The sequence below is a fragment of the Peromyscus maniculatus genome, chromosome 3 (genome assembly GCF_049852395.1).
Source record: "Peromyscus maniculatus bairdii isolate BWxNUB_F1_BW_parent chromosome 3, HU_Pman_BW_mat_3.1, whole genome shotgun sequence".
Lineage (NCBI taxonomy): Eukaryota > Metazoa > Chordata > Mammalia > Rodentia > Cricetidae > Peromyscus > Peromyscus maniculatus.
Window position 1 is genome coordinate 105,256,216 of NC_134854.1, and position 12,584 is coordinate 105,268,799.

The window sequence follows — 12,584 nt, forward strand, 5'->3', positions numbered from 1 at the left end:
TTGGGCATCTCTTTTTCTCTTAGCCCTTGAGCTCAAATCTATATTAAACTTTCTTCACTAACCCCCACCCTCCCAACCCCCCAATCCCCAAAAAAAGAAAGAAAAGGAAAAGGAAGGCTGGGGAAATGGCTTAGTTGATAACATGTTTGCTTTCTAAGGGTGAGGACCTGAGTTTGATTCCCAGAACCCACACGAAAAGCAGGTGTGGTGCAGGGTGTAATGGTCTGTGTCATACTCCTGGTGCTTGGCAAGTGAAAGCAGGGAGACCAAGAGTTCAAGGTAGCCTAGGCTACAAAAGACTGTCGCAAAAAGCAAATGCAGAGGACTGGAAAGCTGGATCAGTGCTTAAAAGCACCAAGGAGTGGAGAACTCAGCTCCTTGACTTCAGTGGCGGAGTAGCAAAGATTTTGTGAGTGCATTTTAAAATGTCACTACTTGCTTCTGGCATACTCAGAAAGAGATATAATCTGTTTCTAATGGAAAGTTTTACAAATACACATCTGTATACATACAAACATACAAACAGATGACTGGAAAAACATACCCCAGTCAGCATAGCATGCCAGCCACACAGGCAGCATTGCTCTGGACTGGAGTAACGAAGCCTGGTGCCCAGATCCCACTCTATGGTTTCCTAGCATACAGAGCACTGGTGAGTGCCTGTTGGGCTCTGAGCAATCACTCTTGGTGAACTGAGTGGAAAAGAAACACACTGCACGCTGCATCTTGCACACAAAGTGGCTTCAAGATGGAAAACAGCCCGGAGGAAACCTGGAGCTGTTCTCAAGAGATTAGGTCTGAGAAGAAGGAGGAAGCCCTGAGCCTCAACTGTACACTAGGCAAAAGAACCTGAATCAAGGAGCTCAAGTCATAGGGGTTCAATGTGGATCAACATATGAAGAACTGACCAACAGTTAGTGGCTGAGACAAGACGGTCACTCACACATTCCCAGTGCCTGCAGGAGCTCACGAGGCCAGCAGCACGCTTGGCTACCCCTTCAGCTCTTCTGAGCTCTGTCCAGACTGACCCTCCCCACTCACACTGATGTGGCAGGGCTTGAAAGCAAACCTATAGCCTTGGCAGAAGCAGCAGACCTGACGCTAGGGCTGAGTCGTGAGGTATGAGTGAAATGTGGGGTCAGACCAGTGCCTTAAAAATGTGAATTGTTGTCTCTTCATTGACTCAAAGAGTGACCAGCTGCTCAGTAAGGTTCCTTCCCAAGTCTAAGACGTCCTCATTGACTATTAATCCTGTCAGCCACCCTCAATAGCAACAATATAAATACTTAAGGGTAGGAATGACAACATTCATCTTCAGAGCCTGGATGGGTGGGCATGCTTGGGAAACCACAAAGACAGGAGGCGGGTGCTTACACAGACATACAGAAGCCACACAAATCAAAACTAAACACATTCAAACAAGTCATATCCTCTGCGGCCTGCTTTCTGGAATGAAGCTATTTTAACAGACAAGCTGGGCTACTTCATCTCCTCAGAGCAAATTAAATTATTCCAATTGGACTGCTTGTCCATGGCTGCCAACTACCCCCCACAGCCAAAAACTTACTTTTTGGGTGCCAGCAGCTTGGATATTCTGCCATACTGCTACAGGTTCTGTAGCCACTTGCCACTCTGGGTGAGTATTCGTGAGTAGCTTCACAAAGGTGGATTTGCCCACAGCTGCAATGCAAATGGCATGTGTTGGGATGCTTCCCAAATCCAGATGAAGGAGGCAACACCAACCTCTGCCACGAGTGCCCATCTCATGGGAGCAAGGGCCAGTTTTCCCAGCTTCAAAACTTGGCAGCCATATGACTCACTGTCAGCTTGGTGATGGGATGGGCAGCTAACCAGTTACCACAGTGAGCACAGGCAACAGGGAGGAGCCACGGCTTTCAGGATTCAGCTGCAGTTTTAATGAACCAACCTCCTAGAGGCAGGGTACTTAGTAACTGTTGACAGTAGTCCCTTCAAAAGCGGGTGAAACTGGTGACTGTAGAAACTCTAAGTCAAGGAAAGGCCATTACAAGCTAACAAATGCTCATGGAGAGCTAACTTGTGCTTGGCATTGTCAAGCACTGGGGTATGCCTGTAATAAAACCCTGGATGCATTTTATCCTCAGAGGACATGGGTGGCAGGCACTAAGGAAACACACAGGAAGCTACTGATAAATCATGCTGTGCTGAGAGGGGAAAACGCAGAATGCCTCGGATGCAGCTCGGGAGGTTGGAAAGGACTCCTTTGAAGAAAATGTCGTTTAAAGAAGCCCTGAAAGATGAGCAGTCAGCCAGGCAGAGGGTGGGTGAAGGATAACCCCCACATGGGAGCAGTGTGAACCAAGGTCCGGAACAGCAAGGGAGGGAAGGCTGCAGTCCCAGAAGCAGCTGGCAGGGATGCGGCACCTGGAGGGAGGGAGAAGAGTGGTCCAGGATGGGGATGGCCAGGCAGACAGGTGAGGCGCAGGCTACACAGGGCTCACAGGTCTGACCTCAGTCAGAAGCAATGGGTTCCAGCAGAGAACCAACACGATCCCTTCGCAGCTTTCCACTGACTTTTTTCTATGTGTGTCTGTATACCACCCGGGGCCTGGTGCTCACACAGATCAGAGGAAGGTGTCAGCTCTCCTGGAACTGGAGTTCTAGATGATTGTGAGCTGCCATGGGGGTGTCAGGAATTGAACCCAGGTCTCCTGTAATAGCAATAAAATGTTCTCTCTGACCCCTCCTTCTCACCCTTTAAAGGCCACTCCACAAGGTGTGTAAGAATGGGCCGAAGTGGAAGTTGGCAGAAGAGTTCATTGTGGCCCAACTGGGTGATAACAAGGAGGCGGAACCTAGTCCCACAACACTAAGACCCTATCTATTTCTATTTACACCTACATCTAGCACATCTGTTCTGAGTTCCAGGCAGAGAGAACCTTCTGGACCTCCCAGGCATAGCTCCAAGTCTGTATTACCCAAATAAACACATCACCAACCCACCATGTGGAGCTTCCCCATCCTCCAGACTTAGAGAAGGGCGACATCCACTGCTGTCAGGACGTCCTCCTCTGCCAGGACTACAGAGGCCCTAAGGCCACTTGCCTGTATTGCTTAACTTTTCCTTGTTTGTCCTTTTCTTGTTTGTCCTTCTACACTGAGGACCAGTATGGTCCCCTGCCTCTTCGACTCCAGCTGTGCTCTCTGCAACGGACCCTCCACACCGCTGCTGTGTTCCATGTGAAGTACATCTTAAAATGCTGTCAGGACTGGATGTGGTGGTCTCTCTCTGTAATCCCAGCACTCAGGAATGCTGGGGCAGGAAGTTCATGTATTTGAGGCCAGTTGGAGCTAGACAGTGAGTATGAGGTCAGCCTGGATACATAATGAGATGCTGTCTCAATACCAAAATCCATTTGCTTTTATCAACAACAAAAAGGTATGTATGTATATATATATTCATCCATCACCTGGGGGTGAGGTGGCAAGTCATGACATGCATGTGGAGATCAGAGGACAACTTGTGGGAGTTGGATCTCTTCATGTGGGTCCTGGGGATCAAAATCAGGCCATCAGGCTTGATAGCAGGCACCTTTGCTTCCTCAGCCATCTCACCAGCCTTGGTTTTTAAAATTACATTTATTTATTTGTACACACAATGGTGGACTTGTGGTGGTCAGAAGACAATTTATGAGAGTTCTTTCCTCTCATGTGGGTCCTGAGACTTGAACTCAGGTGTCCAGGTGCCTTTGTGTGCTGAGCATCTCGCTTGCCATATTGCCTTTAGATAAAATCGAGTCCTCTAAGCATGGTCTGAACACAATGGACCTGGCCCCTACCTATACCCTTTCATGCCTCAGCTTTCCTGCTGGCCCTAGCTCCTTACAACCCATCATACCAGGATCTCTCCTAAAAGTGTGACTGTACTGCTCTCCCATTCACTAGAGCATGCCCTCTCCACTCCTGGTCAGTTCCTACTCAGCCTTCAAGGTTTGGCCCATTGTGTGCCAAGCCTTTGCTGACACTGATTCCTCTGAACTGGGCTAGCCAATACTTTCTGAGTGGCCTGGTGTTCTAGACATGACCCATCACTACAATGACAACTGTTTCTCTAGGTGGAGGACGGAGCTTTGCTAGGACAGAAAACCAAACCTAGCCTCACATTCTGCCTCTACAAACAAAACATGAAGAAGAAGAAGAAGAAGAAGAAGAAGAAGAAGAAGAAGAAGAAGAAGAAGAAGAAGAAGAAGAAGCAGCAGCAGCAGCAGCAGCAGCAGCAGCAGCAGCAGCAGCAGCAGCAGCAGCAGCAGCCTTCAGAAGGGATCTGAAGCTCAAAAGCGGTCCTTCTCAGGGAGAATCCAAATGGAATGGGGGGGGGGGGACTGATCAGAAGTGCATGTCTCAGCACAGGAGCCCACACATCAATCTGTGGCATTCATCACACAGCACCCCACTCCTCTGAGAACACAAGAGGAGTATAAACAGCTTTGCAGTCACGCTCTTCTCTGTCCCACCTCCACCCAACTTTGCCTGTTCAACTTGCTCTGCCTCTGCTCTACCCACACAGAGGTGAGTAAATGCCTTCCCTTCCCTTGCAGCTCCAGGCCAGTGACTTAATTCTTCCTCTTCCAAGTCCAATGTCTCACCTACAGTAACAGTGACTTCTCTAGTGAGTTCCCAATTCCTAATATGTTGGTGAGTTACCAACTGGTTGAGATGCAGATTTTTCAAACCTGCCTTTTCCTGAGTATGTATCAGCTTAAAATATGTGGCCTAAGAAGCTAATATTTAGAGGGTAGGTTGTTCAGTAAGTCTGAAAAGATGGTCCTTATGTTTAGGCTGAAAAGCTATTTAAACATTTAAAATGATATTTACTCCATGTGCCATGACGTGTGTAGAGGAAGGGGACATCTTGCAGGAGTAGTTATCTCCTTACACCATTGGAGTCCCTGGGGACTGAATTCATGGCCTCAGATTTGGCAGCAAGTGCCTTTACCCACTGAGCCATCTTGCCAGCTCCCGAGAACTGTTTAAAATCCTATGAAAAAGGAAGGCACTGTGGCTCAGGCCTGTGAGCTCTGCAACTGGGAGCTCAAGAAGAGAGCAGAACTACTGCAAGTTGGAGGCCAGCCTGGGCTACAGAGCACACTCCAGGTCAGCCCCAGCTACAAAGTGAGACTGTCTCAAAACAAACAAAAGTAAAGTAATAAAACCAAAAGGTGAAGGCAGCTGCTCTGCTGAGAGAACTAAGCGATCACCAGACCTGCTTGTAGCTGCAGGCTGGGGAGTACCAACTTCCTATCTGAGATCAGATGGTGTCAGTTCATCTCAGGGCAGCCACAACTGAGAACTCGAGTGACGCCAGTGAAAAACATGTTACTAGGGCTGGGAGAGCCTGGGTTACTCACTATGGAGTAGCATTTACTGAATGAATGCCATTAGAGCTGAGCTGTGCCCAGGTACCATCCACACACACATGTGGAATAATCACTTCAATACCGGAAGGTATTTAAATAAAACCCGGAGATGGTGTAAACTTCCCGTGTTGTAATAGCTCCGCCTCTTCCAGAGGACCTGAGTTCAGTTCTTAGCACCCACACTGGACAGCTCACAACAGTCTGTAACTCCAGTTCCAGGGGGATATGATGCCCTCTTCTGGCCTCAACAGGTATTGCATGGAGGCACACGTGACCCCACAGACACACCTGCATACAAATAATTAAAAATAAAAAAAACCCAAAATCTTTAAAGACAAATGTCTTAATGTGTTTTCAGAGGCTTCACAGTGGGGATTGGTTCTCCACTGCCACAGAGGCTTGCTAATGACAAGAACACCCATGTTCAGCAGCCTCCCTTCAGATATTTTTTTTTAATCTTGGACTTAGCACAACGTAGAACCCCCACGGCTGTTGTGTTCCACTGTGTCCCACCTCTCAGTCCCCCTTTCGAGCCTTAGCTGTTGGCATGCTCGGTGCTGACTATGGGGAGCATTTCATCACTTCAACACACGAGTTTTTAACTTTAGGACTGCCCCTTCCACAAACCAGAGCTCTTATGTGACTGCTCATGTTTTCCTAAGTCATGGCTTTTCCTTCCCACAAACTTTTCTATAAACTGTATGCTTGCTATATTTAATTATGCTATGATACAGTAGTGACAGAAACTGACCTAATGCCCCAGATACCATATTTTCTATCATTCTAAATTTAATACACTTGCATCTCATGTTCAAAACTTTTAAAATACACTTATCACCTCTGGGCAGTTTCTTGCTTTCTTTTTCTTTCTTTTTTTTTTTTTTGGGGGGGGGGGGAGCAGGGGTTTCCAGACAGGGTTTCTGTGTGTTGCATTGGCTGTCCTGGAACTAGCTCTATAGACCAGGCTGGTCTCAAACTCAGAAATCCACCTGCCTCTGCCTCTGAGTGCTGGGATTAAGTGTGCACCATACCTGGCATTTTCTTTTCCTTAATAAGATGGAAAACATGAGGATAAAAAAATTCAATTTTAAGCCTTTACTAAAGTTAATTAATGGCAGTAAATATAAATAAGATGTCCAGCATATTACAAAATTCCTTCCCAAGAAAATGTAGTCTTTATGTGACGCACTGCAGCTGCTGTGTGCACTCATCCAGCAGCAGCTCAGAGCACCTACTAAGGGCACCTGTGTGCACTCATCCAGCAGCAGCAGCTCAGAGCACCTAAGAGGCACTGCAGCTAAAGCAATGAAGCAGGGTGAGCTCTGCCCTCAAGGACCTTCCTCTTTTCCAACTTTGACACTAAGCCCAGGACCATAAAGGTTCTAAAAGCATTTTGGGAAAACTTAGTAAATCAGGCAACAAGAGTTAAAGAAACTTAGTAAGTTTATTCGGTTTCTTTTTTTTCCCTCGAGGTAAACTATTTGCAAAAAAAAAAAAAAGGTTCCTCAAAGCTTGGCGCATGATGCAAGAAAGGAAGAGGCTGATGCTGCTCTCCTCCCCTACTGTGCCTGCCCTGTGACTCGCCTTCCAAGGTGGCCACTTTCTCTGAAGCCAGCCGCCTTGAACTCTCTCCAGCTCCACTCCATCCCTAGGCAGAGTTAATTACTGCCTGCTCTAGTTTACCAAGGTATTAGAGTGTAATTATTTGTTCCCTCTTCCCGCTTACCAGCCAGGCTGGGAGCTGCTTTATGAAGACAGACTGCACTTTCCTCCTTTCCCAGGCTGGGTGCCTAGCCAGGTACTAAGAATAGAAATGGAGGGAAAAGAATGAGGTGACTCACAGAAAGACAAGAGAATCCAAGATCCAGTATTAGAAATAGGTAGGTTCTTCCCCACCAGAACTCTTTGCTCTTTTTAAAAAATTGATACAAGTAGAAGACACATCAGTGTGCTGAAAATACCTAATTCTAAATGCAGGAAAAACATGTCTTTAGCAAAGCCCTTACTGCCTTACCCCCAAGTCTCCAGACTGGGAGGAATTTACTGTCTCCTCCTCTCACAGCAAGTCTTTGAAAGTGAAAAAAATCAGGGATGGGCTCAGATGACCCACTGATAGTTATCTCATATGGCAACCTGCACTTCAAATGGGGTTTGTAGTTACAAAGTAATGGACTTCGGGAGACAGTGGGTGACACATACCATGGATGAACAGAACTAAAAGATCAGCTAGGTATTTTGTTGTTTGGATTTCAGGAGTTCTAGGTGTCAAACTTGCAACTGCAGTCATACACAGCGCCTGGCTTCGGGATCACACCAGAAGCCTTCCCCTTTTCTCTGTGTACCAATGACTAACTTCCACATGGATGTGATAGAACGGGACTCTGGCAACCACTTCATGGGCACAAAGGCAAGGCTACACAAAAATAAACAGGGCACTGGTGGCTCCAGCCCAGGGAAGATACTGAACATGTGAACAATCTCAATAGTACGTAGGTGCAAACAGTTATGGGTAGGAAGTTCTGCCAGCCCACTCAGGATGAGTAATTCTGTGTGGGACATGTCATCTGAGTGTGTGGTGATGGGAGCAATTGCTGACTAAAGCCAAGTCAGATGCAGTCTCCCAGGTCACTCTGCATCACCTCCAAGGCTTTACTTACCCCACCTGTCATCAGCTCCATGCCTGGCATCTTAGCCCCATCTCCAGTCTCTCTGAACTTTGGGTACATAGTCCATCAGCTCAGGATCTCCTTGGTGTGCCTCACAGATTCCTCAGACAGAATGTATCACTCTTACCTCCCCAGGACATCTCTTCCTTCACTTCATCCTCTGCTTCCTGAGTCACAACCCAAACTACAAACCTGAGCATCCTCCTCCTCGACTAACCTCTAAGCAGCCACTAAGTCCCGGCAATCTCAATTCCAGACTGCCCTTTGAGCTGTCATTTCTCTCTCTATTCAAGCCCATGTCGTCTTTCCTCCTTCAACTACAAGTCGTAGAAAACAGTTTATTACTCCAGACCTTTCCAATGTACCTACTTGTGCACTGGATGAGCTAGAAACAACGCACCGTGGGTACTCCCACAGATGTGACATAGAGCGTGTCCATTTTATGACACATTTGCTTATTCACTTACTGTGGTCAGTCTCTTTCCTAGAAACTAATGTGGTTACGGCACACACTGATCTCAACTCTCCAGTAGCTCAGACAGCCGACTACTGCCAAGAGGATAAACTGGTGTCTACAGGCTTACCAACATCTGGCCAGTCATCCTCTGCAAACCTCTGTTCTGCCACTACCTCTCTTTCTTGTCACTGTGGCAGCAAACTATCTGACAGAGCAATCGACGGAAGGAAGGAAGGAAGGAAGGAAGGAAGGAAGGAAGGAAGGAAGGAAGGAAGGAAGAAAGGGTGGGTTTATTCTGGCTCACAGTTTGAGTCCATCAAGGTGAGGAAATCATGGCATCAGGAGGGTAAGGCAGTTTTGCATCCAAAGACAGGAAGAGGGAAAGATGAATGCTGGTACTCTAACCTCCACACAAACATACACACACAAAGTAGATAAACATAATTAAAAATGTAAAAAGATGCATTCTAGTAACTAGACCATTTTTAAAATAAACTTAACATGTTTCAATCTTTCATAGAAAGAAAAAATCCTGGGCGGTGGTGGCTCGTGCTTTTAATCCCAGCACTCAGGAGGCAGAGGCAGGTGGATCTCTGAATCCAAGGCCAGCCTGGTCTACAGAGTGAGTTCCAGGACAGCCAGGGCTACACAGAGAAACTCTGTCTCCAAAAAAAAAAAAAAACCTAAAAAATGTGCAAACCATCTTCCAACTGCAGCTCCCAACCCATGACATGTTCTTCTAGGAAACATGTTAGTTGTTTTAAACTTAATCAATTCTTCACCTTCTCATTCTCCTTGAATCTATGACAACCAGGCTTTCAAGTCTACTCCTAAAACTGTTCAAGATCATGCAAACCTTCACTCAAACAGTATTACCCAATTCGCCATTCCCTCCCTTTGAACATCTTTGCTTGGCTTCTGGGATGTCACTGTCTTTTCCCCCTTCTCCTACCTCAGTGACCTTCTTTCTCTTCTCAGTCTCCTCTGCTCACTATTCCTCATTTTCCTGATCTCTTAAGGTCCTCAGGCTACAGGACTCAGTCCTTCCCTTCAGTACAGTCTTGTGGCTTTAAATATTATCTCTCTGTCTAGCTCTGCCTCTTCCACTCACATACCCAACAGCATATTCAAAACTTCTGCTTGGCTATCCAATAGCCACACAGCAAACCCAACACCCTTAAAACCAACTCTTGAAACCGGTAACACCATCTGTTCTTCCCAGACTTCTCCATCTAAGACAATCTGAGCTGGGTGTGCTATTTCACAACTGTAATTCCAGTTACTGTATGTTCAAGGCCAGCTTGAGCTACACATGGAGTTCAAGGCCAGCCTGAACTACAAAAGCAAGATTCTGATTGGGAGTGGGGGGAGGGGCAAAAAACAAAAACAAAACACATGGTCTGGGCTGGAGAGATGGCTTAGCAGTTAAGAGTACTTCCTGCTTTTCCAGAGGATCTGAATTTGGTTCCCACTACCCATATTAGTGGCTCACAAACACCTATAACTCTCCCAGCCTCTGAGGGAACCTGCATTCACATACACATACTCACACACGACACAAAACTAAAAATAATCTTAAAAAAAAAAAAAAAAAAAAGGCTGGGATGGACGTCTGTGGCACAAGCCCTCATGATAAAATAAGTAAGCAAACAAATACATGTTTAAAAAAAAATCAAAAACTAAGTCTTCCAGGCTATCCAAATAAAAATGACTGACCCCTCTAACACTACACACCTCATCTATCACCAGGTCCAGTTGGTCCTACCTTAAAATGTGACCTTCACCTGGGCCCAGCTTACCCTGTTATTAGTGCAATTGTTTCCTAATGGACATCGTCCACTTTCAGTGCACTGGACAGGCGATGCCTTTGTCCCTCGACACATCAACCTCAAACCATTGAACGGCTTCTGTCTCAGAGGAAAACCCACGATAGTTTTTGGGATCTATATAACCTGGTCATCCTTCATCTACCTGACCTCATCTGCTTCCACTGCCTCCCTTGGTCCCTCTACTTCAGCTGAAACGAATTCCCTCCTATTCACTGAACACACCATTCAATCCCCAGGCTTTCCTACTTGCTCTGCCTGGACTAATGTTCATCAACTACTCACGTGGTTTACTCTCTCACATCATTCAGGTTATTGATCAAACATCACCTCATCAGTGAGGCATTTGTTGATTACTCTATTTAGAAAACAATTATCCTCAACCTCTCATCCCTGACATCTCTCCACCCTACTCATTACTACCTTGCTTAATTTCTATAGTTTAGTTATGTATCACTCCCTATTCAAATTCCATGAATGGAGAATTATTTGTTCTGTTCAAGGCTGTTATCTTCAGGGCCAACAGTAGTGCTGGCACAGGGAAGGTGCAAAAGGGGTGATTTACTGTATAAATAAAATGAGGAACACTATTGGTTGCTGGATTGTCTTCAGCACTCCATACTTGCTGATCCCATTATGGATCAGGGTCTGGTCAGAATTCAGCAACATTAAGTTGAACCGTTTTGCTTCAATGTTACTTTTTTTTTTTTTTTCAATTTAAGATACTGGGTTACTTGTAACAAAAAATGTTAACATATTTCTAAGCTTAAAAGGTGAGATCTTTCCAAAAGGCAGGAAAATCTCTGAGTTCGAGCCTAGTTTGGTCTAAATAGTTAAGTTCCAATTCAGGTAAGGGTTACATAATGACTGTCTCAAAATAAAACAAAACAACACCGTAATAATTCACAGTGCAATTCACATGGGAGTATGGCAAAATAGTGCAAATGGAATCTGTTAAGAAATGAGTCTAAATAAACAATGGGCCATTTTTAAGTGTATGTCCCGAATACTGCATGTGGCACACTAAAATTATCTTTAATTCTATGTAAACTGGACTTTTATTTTTATTTTGCTAAATCTGGTTATCCTATTTTAGGAAAACAAATGGCACACTGTAGCGTCTATTTCTAGACGCAAAAGAAACACGCCAGTAAACCAGTACAATTCCGGGGCTATCTGCAGCCTGCGTGGCTTTGACGTGCCCATGGCTGAGTAGGTAGGCGGCTCCTGAGGCCCAATGTCCCCAAAATCAAAACCCACGGTGCACTGTGGGAGAAAAACCCTGACAAGCAGAACCAGCAGGTCGGGTGGTGGCAGCAGAAGGGGGGGTGAAGTGGGCCGGATTGGGGCAGGATCCGAGCCCAGCTTCCTTTCCCAGCCTGCCAGTCACCTACTCGGCGGAGGCCAAGGCTCGGAAGCCACTTTCTGGCCCTTACCGATGTTGCCTTCGATGGAGAGCCTTCGGGGGCCGCCCCCGTCGTGCATGGCCCTGGCGCGTGGCGCATCCATGAGCGCGTTCTGAGGCAGGGAGCGGAAGGGCGCTCGGAGGCGACGCAGAAGGAACCGACGCGCGGCCATCCTACTCAAGCTCGGCGGGGCGGGCACTTCCGCCGAGGGCACTTCCTCCTGCCGTAGTGCGGCTCGAGGCGCGCCTCTGACGTCAGAGGACCGTCAGGCAGGAAGTGGCTGTTTTTAGGCCGCTGAGAGGCGCGCGGGGGCGGGGTGAGGGGGTTTGGGTGGATGCGGGGAAGGGACTGTTCTGCTCTCGCGATGTTTGAGGGGACGCTATGGCGCCGTCTCGGTGTTTCGGTGTGGGAGGGTTTGCTGAGTTGTAGATAGCCCTTTCGTTGTTGTTTTGATTACATTTTATGGATGGATGGATGTACACACATACACATATGCCAGGTGCCAGCCAGAGGAAAGTTGTGGCATGTTGTATAATGGGATTCACTCCTGTTTGTTTACCTTGGAGAATGAGGTGTTTCCTGCTCCCAGTGGTTGTGAGGCATAATGCATTGGGGCTGCTGCTGCTCTATCAGAACTCTGGTCAGGAAGCTTCCTTTCACTCATCTCCCAATTGCTAAGCATCTGCTATATGTCAGGTTCCCTGCTTAGCTCTCTGAGTGCAGCTCTGAGTGATGGATTACTCTTCAAGTTCTTATAAATGCTGCTGCCATAGGTAAAGCTGGCTGACAACATATTAAAGACTATGCCGTCATTAAAACGTGTGAGACAAATG

At 46.7% G+C, this 12,584-nt stretch overlaps 1 protein-coding gene across 2 annotated transcripts in view; it reads right to left on the reverse strand.

The window, feature by feature from the left end:
- The window catches only part of Dguok (deoxyguanosine kinase), a 29,657-nt gene extending 17,693 nt beyond the window's left edge, over positions 1-11,964 (reverse strand). The window contains exons 1-2 of one of the 2 annotated variants that reach the window (XM_006994351.4): positions 11,782-11,964; positions 1,568-1,680 (exon numbers count right to left, since the gene is read on the reverse strand). In XM_006994351.4, coding sequence (XP_006994413.1) covers positions 1,568-1,680; positions 11,782-11,923 — 255 coding nt within the window. In that variant the 5' untranslated portion in view covers positions 11,924-11,964. The remainder of the gene's footprint in view (positions 1-1,567; positions 1,681-11,781) is intronic. The other variant, XM_015987837.3, reaches the window with a different exon arrangement.
- Positions 11,965-12,584: the final 620 nt, after the last annotated feature.